General features: G+C 35.1%; 1 protein-coding gene across 2 annotated transcripts in view; it reads right to left on the bottom strand.

Annotated features, from left to right (window-relative positions):
• NALCN (sodium leak channel, non-selective) overlaps nucleotides 1–27,698 on the bottom strand; it is a 416,515-nt gene that overhangs the window by 251,772 nt on the left and 137,045 nt on the right. For both annotated transcript variants that reach the window (XM_037142536.2, XM_053670341.1), the window contains exon 11: nucleotides 1,983–2,114. In XM_037142536.2, coding sequence (XP_036998431.2) covers nucleotides 1,983–2,114 — 132 coding nt within the window. The remainder of the gene's footprint in view (nucleotides 1–1,982; nucleotides 2,115–27,698) is intronic.

The raw sequence follows: 27,698 nt of genomic DNA, 5'->3' as shown, positions 1-27,698 counted from the left end.
AATTCATAAGTGACTTCTGAAAATATTCTTGATACCCACATAGATGTTTATATTCAATTGGTGTTAAGTCATAATTCTTTTTATGAAACGTTTGTGAGTGGATAGATTGAATTTTTATTAAGTAAATCAATTTTTAAATGCACAGATAGAATTACTGATATCTAAGAGAACTCAACTTAATGGCAAATAGATTTTGTATGTGAAAAATTGCTTTTATAATAAAAATAAATTGAAATTTTTCTGCTTTTTAAGTTTACTTTTTAAATATATTGCACTTAATATGTATATATTTCCCTTATATGGTGAATGGGTTTCTAAATATTATATGTCAATCAATTTTTCCACAAATATGTAATCACTGAATTCTGAGATATATTTTAGAAATAATTTTTCACAGTGACAAAAAAGTAGTCTCTGGAAATAATTAAAATATGTAAGAATCATCAGTAAATGAGTAGATAAAAAAACCATGGTACATCTAGACAATGGAATTCTATGCAGCAGAGAGAAAGAAGAAGCTCCTATTCTTTGTGACAACATGGATGAAACTGGAGAGCATTATGCTGAGTGGAATAAGACAGGTGGTGAGGGACAAATACCATATGATTTCACCTTTAACTGGAACATAATAAACAAAAGAAAAAAGCAAAAAAAATATAACCAGAGACATTGAAATTAAGAGCAATCTAACAATAGCCATAGGGGAGGGGAGAGTGGGGAGGGACAGTGCGGGGAATGTTTTTCAGGAACTACACTACAAAGGACACATAGACAAAACCAAGGGGGAGGGTGGAAGCAAGGGAGGGAGGTGGGTTTGGCTGGGGTGGGAGGGAAATGGAGACAACTGTCATTGAACAACAATAAAGTAATTTTTAAAATCTCTCAACTAAAAAAATAAAATATTAATACCAAAAAAGTAAGAATCAAATATTAACAAAGTTACCGAATAAGTAAGACTTATTCTAAAACTCTAGGTGGTATATTGTATATAAAACATGCTTATTTAATCATTACAGCTGTCTTCCTCTGGCTTGACATCTTTAGTGCAGGTTGTAATAGCTCAGTCTTTAGTACAGAAAGTACTGTATAATCTACTTCAATTTCCCTCCAGCCCCATCAGTGGTACTGTTGAGCTGACTCGCTTGTTAAAATCTTCTACATTTATGCTTGTTTACATTTAGTAGGAAACAGACTAATACAACATAAAAAAGGAAGATAATATAAGTTATAAGAGACCATTCTGCATGACATGGGCCCAGCTCCCACTTGCAGATGCACAGGACCCATGCCGACAGATAGATTCTCCCATGGGGAATCAAACCTGCATTGTACCTAAGCTGCTTTGAGACTTGTTTTTGCTAAAACTCCCTCACCCTGAACTGAGGCAACAAGTGCTTACTGTAGTTTCCTAAAGTCTGCGCTAAACCTTCCAAGGATGAGTGTAACCAGCTCAACCACTTTTCTCTTTGCATTTGCAAATATTCTTCTTCTGTGATGTGATTAGCAGCATTGGCTCCTTTGTTTTCAGTAAAAGGTTACCACCTAAAGCAAACCTCTACATAGTAAATGAGGACCATCATGTAATGTGCCTAGAAAAGCAATAAAAGGCAAGGGTCGGGGTGCTCTCTTCTTCAGAGAGTGGCCCTGCCATCCTTTTTCCCCCACATGGACTTGGTAGTCCATGTGAATTTGTCATGTCTCATCCACAATGTCATGGACCCCATGAGCTGGGGTCCACATCAATGAATGGTGGATAGGAAAACAGCAAGATGGCAAGAGAAACACCTAGGGCAAAGGGTTACTTTGGCAATGCAATGCACTATGGACAAGATACCTAGGCCTGTAGTGACAGAAAATCAATCAGGCAAAAAGTCACCAAAGGAAACACTTAAGAAGCAGCTTTGGTTGAACTCAAGTAATTAACAAATTAAGATTAATTTTCGATTTTATAAAAGGCACTTTTTTTTCTGTGAGCAGCTTACCTCTGCAAGATAGAACTCATCGTACTGTCTTCGGAAGCTCTCTCCTTTGTGATAGTTGCTAGCAGCTACTATCACATCCACAGTCACCATGCTCAGGATGAACATGTGAAAAACTGATGATCGCATCATTTGCTGAGGAGGCAAAGCAGATGAACTCTTAACAAAGAACTAAACCTTACAATTAAACATAATTGTGTGCTTAGACCTGGGCATGCAACACCTTTGTGACACACTGATGTGCAAAATAATGCTTCTAAGAGAACTTGATGAATATCAACTACTGCATAACAGGGTTAGCAAAGGAATCTTAGTCTTCAGGAAGCTCAAAAATGGTAGTTCTGGAAACTTTTAGTTAGAAGTAAAAAATATATTTCATTTAATTTGTGTATAGCCCATATTTTAATTTTTATTGGTGAGTTAGTTTTTTCCTTAATGTTGAGTATGTGAAAAAATGATTTTTAAAAACTGATACCACAAAAAAACTACTGCTTTATTCTGTTAAGAAAAAAAGCTAGTAAAGCTGAAAACATTTTAGGTATAATCATAAAACTGGAAAAAATCTGAGAAACCTAAGATGTATTTATTTTTACTTTAGTACTGCATAATTCATTAAATTATTTTTAATAATTTAATTTTTAAATCAATGTATTGAGGTGTATTTGACATAAAATAGAAGTACCACTACATATCAAATTTATACAATGTAATGAGTTTAAGATAAGTGTATACCCATAAAACCACCACCATCAAAGCCATAAAGTATCCCTCCCAAAGTTTCCTCACATCTCCTTTATTATCCTTATTATTAGTAAGAACACTTAACATAAGATCTATCATCTTAGTAAATTCAAAGTATGCAATACAGTATTGTTAGCCATATGTACTATGCTATTATATATACCATGTTTTTCAGACTATAAAACACACTTTTTCACCACATTTTTTGCTTCAAAAATTTTTGAAGCAAAAATTTTTTCCTATTTTCCTCCTCTAATACCTAGAGGAGGAAATGTCTTATGGTGAGGACCTCAGATGCACCTAGGTTTTAGAGGAGGAAAATAAGGGCAAAAATTTTTTGAAGCAAAAAATGTGGTAAAAAGTACATCTTATAGTCTGAAAAATACAATAATTATTTATCTCAAATACCTGAAACTTTGTATATTTTGTATAAAAAATTTATTTAAAATATACTATAATAATAACTGATGTCTATATTTATACTTACTTTGTGACTGAAACTGTTTTAGGTTCTTTACATAAATTAACTCATTTAATGTCATAACAGCACAAGGAAGTTAATTTTAGAGAGGAAAACTGAATCTTAAATAAATTAAATAACTCTCACTGTTTCACAAATCTACTGAAGGTACAATCATAATCTACACTAAAGTCTGGTCCTAGTCTACTGTCTACACTGAAGTGAGATAATTAGGAATTCAAAAATAATGACCATTATTAGAATGGTTAATATTTATTGAGTGCTTACTATGTTCCAGGACATATTATAATTATGTTATTTATTTTTTAAAAATTTAGTTTTGTTCAATTACATTTGTCCCCATTTCCCCCATTACCTCCATCATAGACCTTACACGGTGGGATACACCATTCACTTTTTCCAATGACCTCAAATTGATTAAGTCATAAGTCTGGGGTCACAAAGCAAGTACACAGAAAAGATGAGCTCTGTACCTATCTGTTTAAAGTCCCTTATAGCATAAGAAATAGAGGCAAGAGTATTATAGTAACTATATATGATGTCAGATGGGTGCTAGACATATTGGGTGGACCACTATGTAAAGTACGTAATTGTCTAACCACTATGCTATACATCTGACTTGATACAGAATAACATTTAATATAAATTATAATAGAAAAAAACTTAAAAGTAGGGAGATATGTAAGACACATGTGTTTCTGGTTGGATTGTGCTTTATGATCTAAAATATCTTAAAGATGAATATTATTTTAATGGCATATAAAAGAGATACAATGTGGAGAAAAGTCAAAGCTAATTAAAATATATAAATATGTGTTTTTTAAAAAGTTCACTCTGGGATAAACTTCCCACTGTGGGGTAGAGTATGCAAAAGGAGTAGTGGCTGAAGGCCTTGGGAAGCAGCAGAAGAGATGATCTGCAGAGAGGAGCCGGGTACACAACAAACCACGGCACCCCACCCTTTCTCGCCTGCTGCCCAGGGTTGGGAGCCACCACGCAGCTTGTTTCTTCTCAGAAAGCGGTGGTACGTATCCTTACCCTTTGATCTGACCTGAGATTTTTTGTCTTTGAAATCTTTAGTTTCAAAGGTAACTAAAGCAGAACTTGAGAATGAGGAAAAGACAAAAGGACTACCTTTGAATGCTGTTTGCACCCATTTATGATGTAACATGGTCTTCATCGCCCTGCAGGGGACATTAACGGGCTATGACACAAACTGAGTGGAGCTGAGACTCCACCACTTACAAGCTCTGTGGCCCTGGGCAAATCGCTTAAACCCCTCTGTGCCTCTGTCTTCTCATCAGTGAAGTGAAGATAATAGGGGAAAAGGGGAAGGGTTTGCAGGAAAAATGATAAAGAACACTTGGACAATAACAAGGGGGTGTGGAAATGGGAGGGAGTTTGGGAGGGCTGGGGGGGTTGGGCTGGGATTGGGGTAAAAGGCAGAGAACTGTACTTGAACAACAATTAAAATTAAAAAAATTAAAACTGATGAAAAAAGGTAATAGTGGCTACTTCAAAAGTTATCAAGTTTAAATGAGTAAATATTTGTAAAGCACTTAGAGTAATACTTGCATATTATAAGTGTTATGAAAATATATGCAGTAAAAATAAGTGCCAGTCTGTAAATCAGATAATTTTCTGTTCAGCAATTAGAAATTAATTGCCCAAGGTCGAAGAAGTTAATTGTCCAACAATTAATTTTCTTGTATATTTGATGGAGTCCACAACCAACTGATATAAGTAAAAGAGATAAAGTCTAATACTTTGAAAGATGACAGAGCTATTGGAAAAAGAGATATTTAGTAAGGGTTTTGTGTCACCATGGCTATTGAGGTGTTCCTACATCCATTTGCCTATTGTTTTATTTTAGAGGTAACACAAAATCAAATTCCAGAACTGCCGATCAATGTTTTGAAATGCTGGTCAATTTACTTGCAGGAACTATTGACTTTCATAACATAGATAAGCACATCCATTGACAAGTTTCTATTCTCATTAGAATTTTCACTGTTATTTTGTCTTTTTTGCATTATGATAGTCAAATTCTCTAACTACTATTCCTTTTCTATACTCCTTTCAACATAATGTTCTATTAAAGACATTTCAGCTTGTTTCCACTTTATCTGCATGACAGAAAAGCCGCAACTTTCTTTTTCTATTTTCCTTAGCTGTGGGTTTATGTCTTAAGTAAATTGTTATTACTGAAAGGTCCAAACAAAGCTTTTAGGCATGGCTGTCAAAAAACTTTAAAATTGGTTTTGTAACTGTTGCAACTTCACTTTGGTGCTGTCATTATAATTAGGTTGTTTTCTGTCTGAATGTCTACGTGTCCCTGTTGGTACAGAGTCATTAAAATAATCACTTCCAATCGATTCTGATACACTATAATCACCTTTGCTTAGCTTTCTTCAAAGTAATAACTTTCAAATATTAAATGAGAATTAAGGTGATAAATATGTGCAGTAGCTAAATTTAAATGTTAAAACCAGTAAATGGAGCTTTAACGTTAGAGCTAGTAACATGGGCCACTTCAACTATTTCAATTCTACCAATGTTTGAAACTGGCTGTGGGCTTCCTTAATGTAAAGGCCTATGACACTATATATGCTTATATCTGTAAGACAGTCCAAATTTATACCCTTCAATTTTTAATTTTCTTATAAAGATTAATAAAAAGAAAATTGTTAAAGCTGAGTCACTGCCACAAAATACTATTATATAACTTGAGATTTCCCAAGCTGTATTATTTAATATAGATAAGAAATTTATATAGAGATATAAACACACAAATATATGTGTATACATGTTTATATAGATTTCAGTATAAGTCTCTTGATACCCTGAATTTGCATTTAAATTTTTAACATTTCTTCCTTTTAAGACTCCCAACTCTTTTTATGAAGCCAGCATCATTCTAATCCCCAAAACAGAGAAAGACACAAGAAAGAAAGAAAACTTCAGGCCAATATTGCTGATGAGCTGATAAACATAGATGCTAAAATCTTCAACAAAATATTGGCAGACTGCATCCAACAATACATTAAAAAGATCATACAAAATGACCAAGCGGGATTCATCTCAGGGATGCAAGGATGGTACAATATTCACAAATCAATAATGGAATACATCACATAAACAAAAGCAAAGACAAAAATCACATGATCATATCAATACATGTGGAAAAAACATTTGATAAGCTACAGCACCCATTTATGATTAAAACAGTAAAGTGGGAATAGAGGGAGCATTCCTCAACACAACAAAGGCCATATATGAGAAACCTACAGCCAACATCATACTCAGTAAGAAAAACCTAAAAGCTTTTCCACTAAGATCAGGAACATGACAAGGTTATCAACTTTCACCACTTCTATTAACATAGTATTGGAAATTTTAGCCACAGTGATCAGACAAAAAAGAGGAAATAAAAGGCTTCCAAATTGGAAAGAAGGAAACAAAACTGCCATTGTTTGCAGATGACATGATAGTGTACATGGAAAATCCTATAGACTCTACCAAAAAACTGCTCAAACTAATTAATGAATTTGGCAAAACAGCAGGATACAAAGTCAATATCTAGAAATCAAAGGCATTTTTGTATACTAACAATGAATCAGCAGAAGCAGAAATCAAGGAAATAATCCCATTCGATATAGCAAAAACAAAAATAAAATATCTGGGAGTAAACCTAACCAAGGAGGTAAAAGACCTGTATGCAGAAAACTACACAGCACTGAAGAAAGAAATCAAGGAAGACACAAACAAATGGAAACATATACCCTGTTCATGGATTGGAAGAATTAATATCATCAAAATGTCCATACTACCCAAAGCAATATACAGATTCAATGCAATACCTGTTAAAGTACCAATGGCATATTTCACAGACATAGAACAAACACTTCAAAAATTTATATGGAACCATAAACGACCCTGAAAAGTAGCTGCAATTTTTAGAAAGAAGAACAAAGTAGGAGGGATCAAAATGCCTGATATCAAACTGTATTACAAGGCCACTGTAATCAAAACAGCCTGGTACTGGCATAAAAACAGGCACATAGACCAACAGAACAGAACAGAGAGCCCAGAAATCAACCCAACTCTCTAATGGTCAATTAATATTTGACAAAGGGGGCAGCAACATAAAGTGGAATAAAAATAGCTTCTTCAACAAATGGTGTTGGGAGAACTGGACAACTACATGCAAAAAAAATGAAACTTGAGCACCAACTTACACCATACACCAAAATAAATTCAAGGTGGATAAAATACTTAAATATGAGCCATGACACCTTTAAGTCCTAGAAGAGAACATAGACAGGGAAATCTCAGGTATTTCACACAGCAATATTTTCACTGTTTAGTCCCCTAGAGCAAGGGACATAAAGGAAAGAATAAACAAATGGGATCTCATCAAAATAAAAAGCTTCTTCCCAGCTAAAGAAAACAGTATTAAAGTAAAAAAAGAACCAACCATATGGGATAACATATTTGCCAATGATACCTCTCATAAGGGTTTAATCTCCAAAATATATAAACAACTTACTTGATTCCACTCTAAGAAGACAAGTAACCCAATTAAAAAATGGGCAAAGGACTTGAACAGACACTTCTCCAAGGAGGAAATACAGAAGATCCAGAGACACGTGAAAAAATGCTGAATGTCGCTAGCTATCAGAGAGATGCAAATTAAAACCACGAGATACCATTTCACACCTGTCAGGATGGCTATCATAAACAAAGCAACAAACATCAAATGTAGGAGAGGTTGTGGAGAAAAGGGGACCCTAGTGCACTGGTGGCGGGATTGCAGACTGGTACAACCACCAAGGAAAACAGTATGAAATTTTCTCAGAGAACTAAAAAATGGATCTGCCTTTTGCCCCAGCAATTTCACTGCTAGGATTATATCCTAAGAACCCTGCAACACCAATCCAAAAGAACCTGTGCGCCCCAATGTTCATAGCAGCACAATTTACAACAGCCAAGTGCTGGAAGCAGCCTAGGTACCCATCAGAAAATAAATGGATCCAAAAACTATGGTCCATTTCCACAATGGAATTTGATGCAGCAGAAAGATGGAACTCCTACCCTTTGCAACAGCATGGATGGAACTGGAAAGCATTATTCTAAGCAAAATAAGCCAGGCAGTGAAAGACAAATACCGTATGATCTCACCTTTAACAGGAACCTAATCAACAAAACAAACAAGCACACAAAATATAACCAAAGACACTGAAATTGTCTTTCAGAACAGGCTGAAAAATTGAGAACCGGCTGACAGTGACAAGAGGGGAAAGGGAAGAAAATTTCAGGGGAAAGGAGGAAGTGTTTCCAGGAACAAGTATGAACACATGGTTTTGCAGGACACGTGGTAATAACAAGGGGTGGGTGTGGAAATGGAAAGGAGATGGGGAGGACTTGGGGGGTGGGCTTGGATGAGTGTAAGAGGCAGAAAACTGTACTTGAATAACAATTATAATAAAAAATTAAAAATTAACACATCCTAAAAAAGTAAAAAATAAAGTTTCTTCCTTTTATTTGTCACATGATTTTTGGCTTATATACATTTAAATCTGAGAGTTTCACACACATATTTAGGTTGACTTTGATTCAATAATGAGTGATTTCTGTATGTGATAGTTGGAATTACCAAATACATTGAAACTATAACAGAGTCATCTCCAAGGCAGCAATATCTGTCAAAAATGTGCAAGAGCCTGGCTACACAAAGTGTGATCCCTAAACTGTCAGTTTTCTAGGAGCATATTAAAAGTATTAAAAATATGTTCCCAGGAAACTGGGATCTTAGGCCCTAATGCACACCTGCTGAATCAGAATCTGTAATTTTAACAATGTCCTTAATGAGCATGTTAAAGTTTGAGAGTCTGTATTGTAGTGGATATTCCTTGGGTAACAGGTTAAATTGGATGGTCTATACAATTATTTGCAAATTCCCAGTTTCGTGATCCTTGAAGTTTATAATAACTGACTAGAATAGAACAAATGCTGACAGGAATATGGTAACATATTATGATACATCATCGCAAAAATGGATGCCTATCATCTTCCCAATTCCAATTCCAAGACAAAAAAATCAACTAAACTAGTCTGACTTAATAAAGACAAAATTATGTGTTGATTTTTTATCCATTTGGAGGGTTATTATGAAAACACTGTCACACATTCTTTCACAAAGTCTAGGAATGAAGATGTTCTCTAGAATCTGAAAAGTTAAGGAAACACTTTTTTTCCTAGAAACTGCAGAAGTAATGTGGCCTTGTTGCTACCAGTGAAACACTTTCTGGACTTATTAAACTATAAATAATACATTTGTATTCTTTTTAGTCATTAAATCTGTGGTAATCTGTTACCAAAACAATAGGGAAAACAATCATTGTTAGTAATTTTGACCCGCATACCTGCTCAAATCATCTCCTATGAAGCATGATTGTATACAAGTGCCCAGTGCAACAAAATTCTACCTGTCCAGTGCTCTACCCAAGGTAACTTGCCAAGAGAGGTCTCTGTAAAATATTTTCTGTACAAATGTGAACTCATTACACTGACCAAAATTTCCATCTTATTTTGTTTTATAACGTATAGTAAGAGGATGGGTCTGGAGTAGTGGTACTGAGTCCAACCTCAAGCAGAACAAGAATGTAACTTTTTCATATTAGTTCTGGGCCCTGTTGTAAAAGGAGTGTTCTCAAGAGATTGTGAAATCTATGAAAAACATGGATAAGGATCTTCACTGAATTGAAATTGATACCATCAAAATGCATTATCAAAATTTGAGTGTTGGGATTGTATCAAGCTTCATTCCAATCATATTGCATGCTGATGGATAATTTCATTTAATTCTCAACAACCCTGTCAGACAGGTGCTTTTGTTTTACCCTTTCACATACGGAGAAACAGGTAAGAATAAGTAGATTTCCAAGCTCATAGTTAAAAAGTAGTCTCAGATGTTTTGATTCCAAAGCAGGGGCTCTCTTGCCTTCTACTGGGCAGTCAAAATGCATCTGACTGTGCTCTACATTGTACAGAAAGAGAAGCAACTCCCTTACCAATTGTTTGTGATTAAATAGAGGGTCTAAGTCTTCAAAACTCTATATTTGAAAGCTGAAGACAATATGTTCCTCACAGAGGGTATAAGATCATCATGGTGTAAAAGAACAACAATTTTGAAGACAATCTGAGCTGAGTTCAAATATTGACTGTGTTGTGTGTATGATTTAACCTTTCTGTGACTCAGTTTTCATACATGGAAAATGGGTGTGATAACATATATATTTCTAGGTTGTAAAATGAATATAATTAATTATTTAGTACAATTTAGCCTGTAGCAGGCATCTTGTGTTCTACAACTCTTATTATTACTGTATTTGAAAACACTCTAAGCATTTAAAAGCAGAGATGCAATTAGTTGCTTATAGGGAAGGTAAGAAGGCATAACAGGAGATATCAATTCAAAGACATAATTAATCTTGAGAAGGAGCATGAAAATATGATAGACTTTCAAAAAGGTCTTAAGTGATCTCTATTTTGTGGTATAAATGCTTAAGTACTTTAAAGGGGTTATTCATATTAATTTTTTTCTATAAATTAGTGCCTTAGAGATGATGAAGACATTATAGGCAAATATTCAACAAATCGAAATTGTGGTATTGGAGGCCACATTAAGGATAAATTAGAATAATAATAGTACAGCTCAGAAACCAAATCTTTCTTTAAATTGGTGTCTAAACAAATAAAATGTCCCACCTTGGTAAACAAATTTCATGCTCTGAACATTGTATCAGCCATATACTAAACATCATGTCTTAATCAGATTTCTAGATAAACATATTTGAAAAACAGTACAATTACATGGTGAAGTTCACAGAAACCATCATGTATATGAGCCATAAGCATAAGCACAAGAGTATAATGTAAAAGATCAAGTGCATAACACCTAAAATGAAGCTCCCATTTGCAAGTGGCTCATTTTCACTTTCCTTATGAGGAAAATATCTGTATATTCATTACTTGCATAATCAATATACATGATAATTAAGTTGAATAGAAAGACTTTGAATTAAAAAGAAAATATATTTATATCAATATTGAAAACAGAACCAGAGTCCTTAGAAACTCTGCCTTTCAATTTTCCTGCCATTGGTATGTCCTCAGAGAGCCAGAGGATGGAGGAAAATACAGAAATGACTTTCCAGAAAAGCACTGACAGTCTATGATAACCACACAAACCCTGCTCATTGTGAAGTCCTGACTGGTTTGTTCTCTTTCCTGAACAATAAGCTGGGTGAGAGTGTCCCAATCATGTGGAGGTCAAATTGAGGAAGAAGAAAGAGGTGTTTAGTAAGACACTTTCATCTCTTGGCTGGTGTGAGCTCTGTAAGAATTAGCACTAGATGTTAAATCATAAATTGGCACACTAATATTTACTACTGCAAGTATATCTTTGACTCTACTCTGTAAGAATAAGATTAGATGTTAAATTGAAAATCACCACATATATATTTATTAACTGTTTTTAATATTTTTAATCACCAACTCCTGATTCTATACCACAAACTAGATTTTAATGAGAATACATGCCTAGTGAAAAAGAAATGCTGCTAGGAAGAATTATTATAATAAGCTAGTGCTTTTCAAATTATTTTTAGTGTGCAAGGCAGAGCTTGGAACTGAACCCACCTCTCTGTATGCACAGCCTTGGCAGTACCCTCCCACTCTGGAGTTAGCCACGTGACTACTTTTGGTCAGTGAGACAATAGCAAAAGTGATGTAAGCAAAGACTCAGAAAAAACTTGTGAGTTGCAACTTACTCTTGCCTCTTTTGATGTCCTGAACCACCACATCAGTACCTCACCCTGGCATGTTGTATGGTGGCCATATACCCTGTCAACCTTTCACCCTTAACAGTCAGCCATGTGCCAAAAGCACAGACTCACTTTGCTGAACTAACTCATAAATTAGCTGACTGCAGATGCAAAAGTGAGCCTGGTCTTGATCAGTTGACTTTGGCTTTGACTTTGGTATCAGCTGACCCACAAATTCAGGAACAAAAATTAGTCTGTTTTTGTAAACTAAGTTTTGGGGTGGCTTGTTGTTTAGCAAAAGATATCTACTTATGTCTATGTCTATTTCCTCAGTGCTGGGCACATAGCTAAATTATATTACTTAGTCTAGTAGAATAAAAGTGGAGTAGTATCAGTGGTTTTCATCAATTGGGGATGGAAATGAAATGATGTGTCACTTTGGAAAGGGCAATTAGTAAAGGATATGCACCTTCTCCAACCTGTCTCCCTCTCTTTCCATCTAAAGTGACTTTGGAAACTATGTGCTCCAGATAAGGATATAAAAAAAACGGTTTTTGCAAGGAAAATGTTATCACATATATATGTGTGTGTGTGTGTGTGTGTGTATGTATGTATGTGTGCATATGTCATCTCTGATTGAAGATGTTGTGGAACACAGCTGGTCCCAACTGTGGTGTGCTGGAGCTGCAAATGTGTGCAATTCCCCCAATTTCATATTTAGCAATATCATATGGTTAATCTGAAATTGGCCATGGTAGGAGCATTTACACCATGAAGACAAGCAAATGCTACCGATCAGGACTCCCTAACTTCAAGATGGTTATTAAGGATTTTACACATTTGCAAGCACCCCACTGCCTCCCAGCCCAGCTGCTCTGTCTCTCTAGCATCTTCATGGAGCAGTAATATTCTGTGGGTTACTTAAAAATTCATGCTCTGATCATCCTGTGGAAAGGATAGATCATTTAATGGTCTTTGTCAAGGTGTTTGACCTTGTTACTCTAAGCTTCATTACATATAGATAGATATAAGTACGGATATGTATTTAGGTACAGATATATAGATATAGATACAGCTCAGTCCCTCATCCCATTGTGATACTTAGAGTCATCATGACCTATGATACCAGACATTTACCTATACAGATATGATGCTTACTAAATACTTTATAAAGCATACAAAAAAAGCTTTGAGAGCCCTGGCTGGGTGGCTCTGTTGGTTAGAGCATCACCCCATGCACCAAAAGGCTGTAGGTTTGATTTCTGGTCAGGGCATGTATATAGGCTGCAGATTCGATCCCCAGCCAGAGTGCATACAGGAGGCAACCATCGATGTTTCTCTGTCTCCCTTCCTCTCTCTCTAAAATCAATAAATATATTCTTGGGTGAAGTTAAAAAAATAACTTTTGGAGCATTGGAAGATTGTTATTAAGACTATAGGGATCTAGATATATCAGTTAAAGTAATAATCAAAATTGAGCTTTTTCTATTATTTAATATAATTATTTGTCTTGAATTAATTTAAACCACAGTGTATTTTGTTTGTGAAAGCTTCAGTTAAGGGCAACATGTACAATGCTATAATGAATATTCACAATTTGAAATATCTTATAGAAAACAACTTAATATATCTTTGTTTTAACATACTTCATGGCCATGAAGTTAGTGGAAAAAAGGAGAAGTAAATAAGGCACACACCAAAACTTTTCAATTAGTGATCTAACTATAATTTAAGGATTAAGAAGCCAATGCCCCTACATGACTTCATTTTTGACATTTGAAAAACAGTAAGGAATAAAAGTGCTAAAATATTTGCTCTTCAACAACAAAGTGTTGACCTTGCTTACTTTGTTGGACATGGATAATAATAAAAATGAAAGTATTAGTTCATTCAAAATAATTTTATTTCATGTTCCCTTATGTCTAGGAAGAGTAGCCTAAGAATGAAATTAAAGCACATTAGTATTGTGTTGTGGATTTGTGTTTCAATCTACAGATTTCAATCTGAGTTACTGCAATGCTGGGCACCCAGTAGGCCCAACAATAGTGTTTGATATAACTTCATTTTCCCTCATGTATTGAATTGGTCACAAAGAATTTTCTGCTTTTTTATTTTTAAGAAAAGTAGGCTCAAGGGATTGTAGAGGACCACTTTGTTTTAGTCTGGCAAATGCGACTTAGCTCTGTATGGAAAACTTACAGAAGCAAAGTGGTGGGCAGGAGCCAGACTTCAAACTGAGTTTTCCTGTGGGAATCAGGCCTAGAAAATGTATACATATTGTTATGGCTTGCTCTTGCTAAAACTCCATCACCCTGGTCTAAAACAACAAATATGTATTGTCTATCTTCAAGGTAATTTCAAAAGCCTATGTGAATTTGCCCAAGGACAGAGCTAATCGGCTCATCGCCATTCCCCTCTGCATGTTATTTTCCTTTTTTGATTTTACCTAGAATGTAGACAATAATATTCTATGTGATAGATAATAAATCTTTCTCTGATGTAAGACACGAGGGAAAAAATAAAAGCATGTCTAGGCAAGGGTGGAGGCGCTCCCCTCTTGAGGGAGTGGCTGAGGCACCATAGGCGCTCTCCCCTTGAGAGAGTAGTTGTGCCTGTTCCCTTTTTCTCCACAGGATTGTTGTTGCCTGTGTATTTATTTTCTTTTTCAGTCACAACAGGAATACTCTGCTGGCCAGAGTCTGCCACAAGGGATCCCTCCTATATATTTCTCTATCTTCTGTATTAAATGAAAGCTACACTGGTACTCTGGATGTAGCTGTTTGGGTCACAGGTCAAACTCTAGAAGGGCAGCTTCCCTCAGAGTGGCTCTGATAACAGGGATGCTCCAAACTGAATGTTCACCTCAAAATCCCACTCTTGACACTGTTTTTCAGATGTACTAATGTAAAGTGAGTTAAACAAATTAGGACAACTATGTTTAAGTAATATAGTCTTGTTGTTGAAGTACTATAATTTTTCATTTGCATATTGCAAGAAGTTGCCTGAATATCTTGCCTTAGGCAGAACTGAACCTGAAGTGATGCTCAGCTGAAGAAGCCAGTGCACACACTCTAGTAATAAGCCTTTTTGTCAGTGACAGTCACCTGGGCCATCTCTTCTTTGTGATCCTCTGATTTTGACTTACAGTCAAGTATAAGTGAAATGTCAGAGTGCATGCACTAATATTTTATATTTGTCTCACTAGAGTTCTACCATCTATATAGTTACTTGCCAGATTTTGACAAAAAGTGCCTTCTTAGTCTTAGTTATCAGTATTGTTGTTTTCTTCTTTTCTTTATCTTCATGAGTACTTCAGTGAGAAGTTAGTAAGGTCTACAACAGGCTCCTAGACAGGAGACACTTAAACCATGATGGTTTTAAAATCTCTGAAGACACTTAAATTGACGTTCTTATATATAATAAAAATGTATAGTCATCTGAATTTACTTTTAAATGTTTACTTTAATTTTATTTTTAGTATTAAATAGTTGGCAGGTGAATATAAAACTTGTTTTAAATTTAAGAGGCAAATGCAAAAATGAAATTAAATAGCTGTCTTTTTAAATAAACTGTATACCTAATACAATGAAGAACTTAAGTTGTTATACTTGGTGAATGCAGAAATAAAAATATTATGAGCTATATTAGAATATTGAAGTGGAAGACTCATTTTGAGATATTTAAAGTATTTAGAAAAGACAGAAGAACAAATTTAAAGGATTTAAAAAATACACAAAAAATATACCAAATACAAAATGACTGAAATCCAAATCTGCCATCAGCCTTGGGTCAGGGGAGGAGTTACACTATTCTAACAAAGGCTTCAATTGCAATGATTGTGTTAAACACTGAGAAGATACATGACAAGTTAAACCCCAGTGGTAGTTTTTAAAGAGGGTTGCATATTTTCCTCCAGAAATCAAGACTTGCATGAAGAACAATGTATCCTTTTTTTTTGACAAAGGTAACAATGTGATAAATATTTGGCAAAAATTTGTTCCAAAGACTGTCTTGTGAATGCCTGACATGTTAGTAAATTTCTCCTGATTAATATGAATGTAACTATGTAGAGTCATAAGATTTACTAAAAGTGAAAGATAACAATACAATGATATAGGAATTTGGTATGACATAATCTGAAATGCAAATAATTTTAAGATGGTCTGAATATTTCTTCCAATGAGGCTCAAAAATCAAAGATGAAAACCCATTTAATCAACAGTAGAGTAGTTAAATAAATAATAATAACACTAATAATTTAATCTTATTTTTATTATGTCTACTTTTCTGGTACCTACTCTGAATATAATTATTACTTGAAATATATTCTATATTGAATATATATATAATATACATATAATATATTAAAAAGATTTTGAACTAAGGATGTACACAATCAATTTCTTCTAATTAGTTGACTTGGCCATGATGTGTTTCAAGACCACAATAACTTTTTCTTTCTTTCTTTTCTTTTCTTTCTTTCTTTCTTTCTTTCTTTCTTTCTTTCTTTCTTTCTTTCTTTCTTTCTTTCTTTCTTTCTTTCTTTCTTTCTTCTTTCTTTCTTTCTCCTTCCTTCCTTCCTTCCTTCCTTCCTTCCTTCCTTCCTTCCTTCCTTCCTTCCTTCCTTCCTTCCTTCCTTTCTTTCTTTCTTTCTTTCCTTTCTTTCTTTCTTTCTTCCCTTCCTTCTCTCTCTCTCTCTTTCTTTCACTGTTGTCCAAATACTGTTGTCTCCATTCCCCCCCAGTCTCCCCTGCCCCATCCACCCCACACTCCTACCCTCAGTCCTCCCCCCTTTAGCTTTGTCCATGTGTCCTTTATACACGTTCTTTGATGACTCTTCCCCTTCTTTCCCCCATTGTCCCTCTCCCCTCTCCTCTGGTTACTGTCAGTTTGTTCTTCCTTTCAATGTATCTGTTTATATTTTTCTTGCTTGTTTGTCTTGTTGACTAAGTTCCACTTAAAGGTGAGATCATATGGTATTTGTCCCTCACCACCTGGCTTATTTCATTTAGCATAATGCTTTCCAGTTCCATTCATGTGGTTGCAAAGGGTAAGCTCCTTCTTTCTTTCTGCTACATAATATTCCATTTTTAGCCACCTTCTTACACCTTCTGTTTGTGCTGTTTTGCCTTTAGCTATTTTATTCTTCCTGTTCTTAATTCTCATTCTGTTATTATAAAATCATTTTTATTCATTTTCCCCCAAACTTTTGCTTCAAGCCAGTTCTACGTTTTGCTATTAGAAACTGAAGATGAGTATGTGCACACACAAGTACTCAGGGAGGGATTTGTGTGTGCCGTATGTGAGATTATATAGTTCCGTATAGAAAAGAATATATATGTGTTCACTCACATGTAGTTCTCCAATTATATGCTAAGTACTTATCATGTGAAAGCTACAATGGAAGAAACTGGAATAAAGAAGAAAGTGACCAAATATAATCAAAGACTCAGAGATCACTTTGTTAGAAAGCTTTGTTTGACCTTATTTTGAGGGTAGTGACCTTAGGATGGGGTGAAGGAGTACATTCAAAGAAATTTAAAACATTGACTTAATGACAGAATTGAAGATAGATCACATTGGGGGAGGACAAAGAGGGGTGCATTATAGGTTGGTGTACAGGTTCTTGGAGGTGTACCAAAAAGCTGGTTTCTATGTGGGAGTGGGCAGGGGAGAGGTGCATTCCATTTTTAATAGGAGAGGAGTGATGTATCCATGAAAATACCTGGAACATGTTGCAGGAATACACTTGTAAGATTCAGAAAGCAGCACTAGAACAAAAGGCTGTGAAGACATTGGACTATATGTGTGCATGAGAGCTGACTTTCTGGAAGTGAACAGAATACCCTGAGAGAAGAGTTAGTAGAGCATGTTAATAGTAAGGATCATCATTTCTATATAAACTGAGTGATCCCTGCATCCCATACACCGTGCTAGGTATTCTAGCTGCATCATTTATAATTCTTACCAACCCCTGAGAGGTGTTATTATCCTAAGTTTTCAGGTCAGGAAACTGAAGCTCTAAAAGATTTAGCAAATTATCCAGGCTTTTCTGGGTGGTGTTTTCTTCTTACACTGGTCAGTAAGTATAGAAGAGGTTGACTTGTGGATGGAACCTAAATTCTCATGGGTTCAATTAATTTTTGAAATTATCTGCAATTTCATGGGAAGGTTCATTAAGAAGACAGATGTTGAAAAAGTGCCTAGGATGTCACTTCATTGCTTGAAATATATATATCACACAGTCTACCTCCTTTAATCTTCACCTTCAATGTACACTTTCTAAAAAATCATTAATAATAAAATTTGTACAGTTGGATTTTGACTGCTCAGGAAATTATTTAATATAATTGTAAAATTAAAATTTGTGTACACCATAATCTGACATGGATTAAAATCTCTGTCACAAAAAAAAACCGCATGAAAACCCTATAGTAACAATTTTGCCACAATTTGACCTAATTATTGTAAGAGCCTATTATCTCTTTTCTTTACAGAAGGAGGCATATGGGAGGATGTTACCAGATAAAAACTGAACTTCAGAATGCCAGCTCTCATTCATACTTTCATTTTCTTATCAATGACCTTCTTCATGGTAATAGATCACTGGTTTGGAAGATGGCTCAAAACTGTGCAACCACATCTGTCAAATTGTCAAGAGATGAGAACTCTTATCTAAAAGTCAGGAGAAAAATGGTCTGTCACAGCAGCAGCTGAGGAATGAGGTTACAATTTAACAGAATTCTATTTATCATCCATAAGGTGACCTCTTCATGCAGCTGCTGCTTATGCTAAAGCAGAGTTTAGAAGCTAAGTAACAGGTTGCTGATAAAAGAATTAATGATAACTTTTTACTTTTATGAGACTCACACTTAAATACATACTGAAGAAACTTTCTAAATGGTTTTTGGTAATACTACATAAAAAATTGCATTATTGCCTGAAAATGATAGAGATGTAAATTGTGTATCCATATGTCAAACATTAATATTTTGAATGTTCACTTTTCCCTAATACTTTAATGTCTTTTCAGTTAGACCAAAGTAATATGTCCTTAGAATTGTAGAGAATTTCTGAGTCATTTGGAAAAATAAACAGACCAGTGGGCAACAAACAAATAATCAATCTACAGACAATATAAGTGACATATGATTACATAAAAAACATACTCAACATTCATAGACTGTAACTGATATGTCATTTCATGCCATCGGGTGTTAAGTCTGACAACATTAAGTGTGAACAAAGACGTAAAACAGAACTTTTACAAGTTGCTTCTAGGAGTAAAAGGTGGCACTATAATCTGGGTAGTCACTAGGCAATATCTTATCAACCTAAGGCATGCATAACTTTAATTTAGAATTGCTTTCTTAACTATATATGCTCAAATAATTTTCACACATGTGCACAAAAAGGGATGAACAGGTGGGTGCCAGAATGTTTGCAATAGCAGAACAATAAAAACAACCTCAGGATCTATTAATAAGAGAATAAATAAATGAATCAACAAATTGTGGTATATTTTATAAGTGGACAATATACAGTTATAAAAATTAAATGATATGAGGCAGACTGCTTATGATGAAATTTACAGTTAGTCTAGTTATGTTACCTTCCTCAAGTTATTAAGGTCTCTGTGCCTCAATCTTTCATTTGTAAAGCAGAGGTCATAATAGCACCAATACTAATGGCATTGTGAGCCTGCACCTAATGAGTGGTCAGTAAATGTTAGTTATTATTATTTTTAATAATATATAGTGGTTATACAGGTATTCTTCTGACCTACGTTTCTGCATTATTTCATAATATTTTTAACACAAGGCAATGACTAAATATTATATTGTAAAATGGCTCCAATTTATACATGATTCATTTAAAACTACATGGAAATTATGTGATGTTTCTCCAAAGGAAATGTTTTACATAAAGTTACTTGAGCTTTAGATCAGACAATAATAGCCTATTCAATATTTGACCCTTAAGAGATTTCTCAAGTCCTATAAAACTTAAAAGTTTAATAGGGAAAACTATCCCTGAGTAATAACTCCTGAGGTACAGTCAACTACTCATATAATCAGAGTTACATCCCTCCTTCACTCACTCCAAAAAGCTCATGAAGGTGTTGAATAGTAGCTTTCATAGACAGAGACTGGAGCAAGGTTTTCAGAGAAAGTTAGGAAGGGAAAATTTCTTTGGGTTCATACCAGTACTTTGTTTAACTGGACCTGCTTCTTCCACTCAACTCCTATGATCTACTGCCTGTGGCCCAACTCTCCTTTTGGGTGGTCTACTAGGAAACTATTTTCTCCTAGCTTTACACTCATCTTTGGATATTTTCAGGTGAGACTGTTGAATGGGAGGCCACCAAACTCAGTTACAATCTTCCATATTTGGGCAATATGCAGGAGGCAGATTAAAGCTCCTCTTTAAGGAGAAAAAAATAGAGGCAGATGTAGAGATAGAAACAAAGAGGAGAATGCATATGGCCCAAACAGAGAGTGAGATGAAGTCAAAAAAGGCATAGTCACCTGGCAAGTCTGAGCATACTGGCAACAAATGGTTCCTCTGTTCCTTGCAACTAAATTCTTGACTAGGACATAAATCCTCAATTCTCACAGTAAAGAATTCTCACAGTAAATATGCTCAAGGCCATACTAATAAGTAGCAGAGCTGGAATATGTCTGTCCTTGAGCCTATTTTCTAAGAGTCTACAATAGGGTAGGTAAGTTTCTCTCAGGGAAGAGGCTGTACTGGGTATGACTTCATAGAATGAAGTAAGGGTGTCTGTAGCTGAGGAGGCATGTGTCAGAGGTAAGGCAGATGTGTTAGCAGACATATGCTGAAAGCAGTTATAGCACAAAAAGAAAAGGAAACTAGGTCTGAGTCTTGCCTTATCTATAGTCTCAGGCTTTTCCTCATCATTTCCTGATCTTCTTTTTTTCCATAGTAAGGAGCAAATGCAGGAAGGTGTGGGACCCCAGATGATCAGCATTACAATTTGCCTTTGTCTGATACCTCAGACAAAGGTATAATCTCCAAAATATACAAAGGACTCACATGACTCACTCTAAGAAGACAAGCAACCCAATTAAAAAATGGGAAAAGGACTTGAACAGACACTTCTCCAAGGAGGACATACAGAGGATCCAGAGACACATGAAGAGATGCAAATTAAAACCACAATGAGATACCACTTTACACCAGTCAGAATGGCCATCATAAACAAAGCAACAAACAACAAGTGTTAGAGAGGTTGTGGGGAAAAGGGGACCCTAGCTCACTGTTGGTGGGATTGCAGTCTGGTACAACCATTATGGAAAATAGTATGGAATTTCCTCAGAAAACTAAAAATGGACCTACCTTTTGACCCAGCAATTCCACCGCTGGGATTATACCCTAAGAACCCTAAAACACCAATCCAAAAGAACCTATGCACCCCAATATTCATAGCAGTACAATTTATAATAGCCAAGAGCTGGAAACAACCTAGGTTTCCATCAGTAAATGAATGGAACAAAAAATTGTGGTACATATACACAATGGAATTCTATGCAGCTGAAAGAAAGAAGGAGCTCCTACCCTTTGCAACAGCTTAGATGGAACTGGAAAACCTTATGCTGAGTGAAATAAGCCAGGTGTTGAGGGACAAATACCATATGATCTCACCTTTAACAGGAAGCCAAACAACGAAACATATAAGCAAGCAAAATAAAAACAGACACTGAAATAGAGAACGGGGGGATGGTGACCAGAGGGGAGAGGGGAAGGAATTTCAGGGGGGAAAGGGGAGGGATTTAGAGGAACTAGTATAAAGGACACATGGACAACAGCTAAGGGGGGTGGAATTGGGAGGGAGGTGGGGAGAATGGGGGGTGCGCTGGGAAGGGAGTAAAAGGCATAAAACTGTACTTGAAAAATAATTAAATAAAAAAATGGCCAAAAAAGCATTGCACAGGATGGTAAAGAAAGAAGCAGAGAGATTTCAGGTAGGACTGAGGTTGGGTGGGTATTTCAAGGGCTATATTTGTCTATACTTAATTTAGGAAGTAATATATTAGAAATTACAAAGATTTACCATGGCTAAGTTCCTCATTACACATATGTATGAACTTCATTAATAACTGTAAAACATGAAAAATGTCCTAGCAAAATTAACTTAATTAGCATTAAGTTAATTAATTAAAATTTCAACAAATGGCATTACAAGCCTCACCACACATCACCTACTAGTTCAACAACCTGCTTCTGCTTGTGCTACAGCTCTGAATGTCTGGTTTTGCAACTGAATTTCAAAGCATGTGTATTTCCATTTATTTAAAAAACAGAAAATACCACCCTAAGGGTCTCAAATTGAGTCCTTTACCTGTATGCCTGCATATGACTCCAATTATGGTTATAATTATAGCTATGATTATGCTTAAAATTGTGTTTTAGAACACAAAATGGAATTTGTAGACTTTCAACATGCAGACCAAATGTACCTTTCGAAATGCAGACCATTGGTACCTATTTTTTCCTTTACAATAGTCTCTATGGAGCCCATTATTCTATAGAAGAGTGAGATTTCCAAGTGTCCTAATTCATTTGATAGCTTCATAATCAATATATATAAAGAAGGAGCAGAAATGCCACAATGATTGTAACATTTGAAATAAGATAAAATATCTGTATATGTGTAGAAATATAGGGAAACAACACAAAATTGTTCCTATTGCTCATATCCTAATCACTAGCATTTAAAATCTTAATAGATTTATTTCTGCAATTAAGAAGTAAGTGTGTATATATATATACACATATCCATAATTGTAGATATACACACATATATTTTACATTGGAGAAGTATACATGTAAATGTGTATCTTTTAGATACATACATATATACATCCATATTTAGAGAGAAGAGAGAATGAAAAAAAATTACACCTCAAACAGCTAGAATGACAGAAGCATCAGTCATATTCTGTATTTAGTGTAATGGGTAGAAAAAATTAAGCTACATCAATAATTATTACTTTATTAAATTATTTAATTTCTTACAGTTGGTGGGGGAGACATATAAATGTTATTATCAATAAGCTAGGCTAGGATACAAAAAGCAGAAAAGAAAGTAAAAATATATGACATAGTAACAATGAAGACAGTGAATTCAAAGCAAATTCACCTGAAACAAGGGCTCAAATGATTTTTAAATGTCCATTTATAAATGAATTCAAGCCAGTCTCCATTTATACTGTTACAATATTAGAATTTTGAAATTTTGAAAACATGAAATTTATGAGAAGACTATTTTTGGAATAACTCAAATTTATGCATTATGTACCATTATACCATCCTTGTGATCTAAAGTGATATTGACTTATGTCATGGGTCATTCAATTCTTCTTGGGCCACAGTAGGTAATACAAATGAGAAAAGTAGGCCCATAGTCATGCATTAAACACTCAGGGATACTCTTTCATGGTACAAAGAAATAAAAATTGTTTATCCTTTCTGCAAACCACTCATTCAATAATCATTCATGTATTTACTTAATATATATGTATTACCAAATTTATTATTTCTTTTGCTACCATAGAGTCATGAGTTAAGTGAAATCTTTTTTTTTATTTTGAGAAAAGTGATTGTACAAATGTATGGATAAATAAAATACTCATTTCCAGTGTTCTGGAGACAGTATGGAATATTGAGACACTGAGGGAAAGTGGAGACTATGCCCAGGCCAATGGGGCATGCACCACGCAGCTCTGGCCAATTACAGCCATGATTTGCCAGATCTTTCTATTTATAAGTAGTAGGATCCATGAGTTTTCATATAAAATATTCTGTGTTTTAAATTTGGGACTAAATTTTGCAACAAAGTTTCACTCTCAAGACAAAATCCAGAATTCCTAATCCTCTAATTGGGACTCTGGTCTACCAGTTTGCCATCTGTCAGATATTGTGGTGGTTCATTTTTATAATTTATTTCAACAATGCAATTATAATTTAATTACTTCAATGCAATTATAGCTGTTTAAATGTTTCATTCCAATACATTCTCCTTTTTTATTTTAAGTATATTTTATTGGTTATGTTATTACAGTTGTCCAATTCTTTTTCCTCCCCTTTCTTCCCCTCCACCCATTACACTCATTCTCTCTAGCATCTCCCCACTTAGTTTATGTCTACAGGTCACACATATAAGTTCTTTGGCTTATCCATTTCCCCTAGATTCTTAACCTCCCACTGTCTATTTTCTACCTACCATATATGCTTCTTATTCCCTGTGCCTTTTCCTCCATTTTCCCCCCCAACCCTGCTGATAACCCTCCAAATAATCTCCATACTTATGATTAATTCCTGTTCTGGTTGTTTGCTTATGTTTTTGTTTGTTTGTTTAAGTTCCATTGTTGATAGTTGTGAGTTTGTTCTTCTTTTACTGTTCATAGTTTTGATCTTTTTGTTAGATAACTCCCTTTAACATTTCATATAATAAAAGCTTCATGATGATGAACTCCTTTAACATGACCTTATCTAGAAAGCACTTTATCTGCCCTCCCACTCTAAATGATAGTTTTGCTTCATAGAGAAATGTTGGATGCAGGTCTTTGCATTTCATGACTTTGAGTACTTTTTTCCAGCCATTTCTTGCCTGCAAGGTTTCTTTAGAGAAATCAGCTGATAGTCTTATGTGCACTCCTTTGTAGGTAACTGTCTCCTTTTCTCTTGCTGCTTTTAAGATTCTCTCCTTATCTTTAATCTTGGGTAACTTAATTATGATGTGCCTTGGTGGGCTCCTTTTTGGGTCCAATTTGTTTAGGATTCCCTGAGCTTCCTGGACTTGTAGGTCTATTTCCTTCACAAGATTGGGGAAGTTTTCTGTCATTATTTGTTCAAATAAGTTTTCAATTTCTCATTCTCCCTCTTCTCCTTCTGACACCCCTATGATTCAGATGTTGGAATACCTAAAGTTGCCTCAGAAGTTCCTAAGTCTTTCCTCATTTTTTGGAAATTTTCTTTGTTTATTCTGCTACAGTTGAATGTTTATTTCTTTCCTCTGGTCCAAATCATTGATTTGAGTCTCAGTTTCCTCCACCTCACTGTTGGTTCCCTGTATATTTTGCTTTATTTCACTCTGTATAGCCTTAACATCTTTCTTTATTTTGCAGCCATACACAATCATTTTTGTGAGCATCCTGATGACCAGTGTTTTGAACTCTGCATCTGATAGGTTGGTTATCTCTTTATCACTTAGTTCTTTTTCTGGAGTTTTGATCTGTTCTTTTGTTTGGGCCATATTTCTTTGTCTCAGTGCACTTGTTGTGTTGTAAGGGGTGGAGCCTTAGGTATTCACCAGAGCAGGGCAACCAAGCAAAGTGGCTCTGTATGCGGGGGTGTGGTCAATGAGGGAACAATGTTGCTTGCTTGGGTCTCACCCCACTTTTAAGAGAATGGAAGCTTCTCCTGCTGCCACACCCCCAGAGATTTTTACAGCCAGAGGTTTTGAGGCTTTATTTTGCCAGCACTCAAACACTGGGTTACATGGTCTATCTCACTATCCAGTTGTTCCTCCTGGTTTATCCACCATGAATGCTGGACCACCAGGTCTGCCAGCTACTGCCTTGCTGTGCATCCCATCTCTGCCCCTCCTACCAGTCTGGATAAAGGTTTCTTCTTTAATTCCTTGGTTGTCAGACAAACTTACAGCTCCATTTTCTGGCAGTTCTGATTGTTTTTTTTTTAAATTGGTTGTTTCCTACTTTTGGTTTTGTGAGGAGGTGGAGCATATCTACCTATACCTCTATCTTGGCTGGTACTCCTAAATTCTACTTTTTTGAAGATAGAAATTGGTTTCATTCTTATCAACTATGTTACATATTCAACTCACCAAGACTATATTTGCAAACGCAGATGTGTTTTATTTCATATGCTGAAGAAAACAAAAAGGATTATAAAAGGGGTGAGACTAAGAGAAGTCATAGTTATGTTCTGTGATGCCTTTGCCACAATGCATTGGAGGAGATATGCTAGCAAAAGTATCCAACCTTTTGTTTATCCAAAGCCATACAACATTTGAGAAATACTTTGTAAAAACAGATTCCCAATGTACTGCTCATTTTAGATTTAGAAAAAATTCTTTTATCGAACTAGTGTTATTACCATACTCTACTTGATTCCTAGTTTCTAGAAACAAGACTGCAAATATAGCTGCTTCCAAGTAAGAAATCAAGTAAGTCCTTTTACAAGCAAGAAGTTTCTGAGTCATTATTTCACTTGATTGTTCTCTCATTTAATAAATACCAATTGAACATCTTCCATGTGTCAGGTATGCTGTCAGTGACCATGATTGTTTTGACTGTTATATCCCCAAATGTCATGGTGGTACCTCTGGTTGGAGAAACAACTGTTAAATAACAAGTTATACCATTTTGATTTATTTTATTAAACTTAAACAAACAGACAAAAATTATAATATGAAAACATTTAACCAAGTTACCTAATCTAATCTTTGAGGATGATGTTTGAGCTGAAATTAAAAGAATGAATTGGAGAGAAGAATGTTCTAGAAAGAGAAAACATTGTAAAAATGTCAATGCCTCTTAGATGTGGAAATGCTGTTTTATAAGAGATATAACATGTAATTCAAGAGTAAAGGTTCTTAGAAGGACAAGCTCTTAACATTAACCTCTAGGTTACCCCTGGAAGAGGAATGAGGAAGCATAAATTGGAAGGAATTAAAGCAAACCCTTTTTACTTTATTTCTACAGTTTAACCTGTTTTAAGAGAACATATGAATATTTTGCTCATTTAAAAAAATGATTATATGGTACTGTTTGTCCTTGAGGGTGAGAATCATAATTCTAGACAGTAAGTTGATGGTTCAGATAAAATTTTCTTGTTACCTAGTGTTAGATGTTATTAACAATTAGTAAAAGTCAGCAAGTACTTGATTACTATCTTATTTTAAATATTTTTCTTTACTTATTTTCTTTCTTTCTCTTTTAACTAAGTAATGATTTATTACTTTTTTCATTCACTTATGGAAATGTACTCTGTGCCTACAGCCTGTGACTGCTACATATATGGCCATCCCACTTCTTATCTGTATTTTGTAAAATTGGATCATTCTGAAAAGCATGACTTAGTACCTAACATGAAACTGAACTGAATGGAACTTCCTTCATAATGAATTGTCTGGCTTCCTTCTCCCCTCATTTCAGACCATATGCACCATCATTCATAAACTGTATCAAGCATGCTGTCATATTCAAAATGTACGTCTAACATGCAGGTCTCTTGGATGCTCCATTTACATATCTCTAGCCTACTATCGATCTGCCTCTCCAACCTTTATTTTCCTATAACCTCAGTGTTGTCCTCTCCACTACACCTTCCTTGTAATTTATCTCTTGCATTTCAAATCTTTGAGATGAGGAGGCTAACTTTCTTCCTAATTTCAGATTGCAACCAGAAGGCATCTATTAACAATCATTTAATAGATTTTAAAGCACTGTATTCAGGGTTCAGTAATATTCTGATTTGTTACTCAGCAGGCCTGAAGCCTGATATTTAGTTCTACTATAAACTTGTTTCCTTGGCATATTTTTTCAGCTGGGAATAACATGGGACTAGAAACAAGAGGACCCAGGTCCAAGTCCTGGCTTCTGCATTTGGTTTAGCTAGAAT

Source organism: Artibeus jamaicensis, unplaced genomic scaffold (assembly GCF_021234435.1).
Source record: "Artibeus jamaicensis isolate MK-2021 breed Jamaican fruit bat unplaced genomic scaffold, CSHL_Jam_final contig_559, whole genome shotgun sequence".
In the NCBI taxonomy this organism is placed as follows: Eukaryota; Metazoa; Chordata; class Mammalia; order Chiroptera; family Phyllostomidae; genus Artibeus; species Artibeus jamaicensis.
This window is presented reverse-complemented; position numbering and strand designations above follow the sequence as displayed.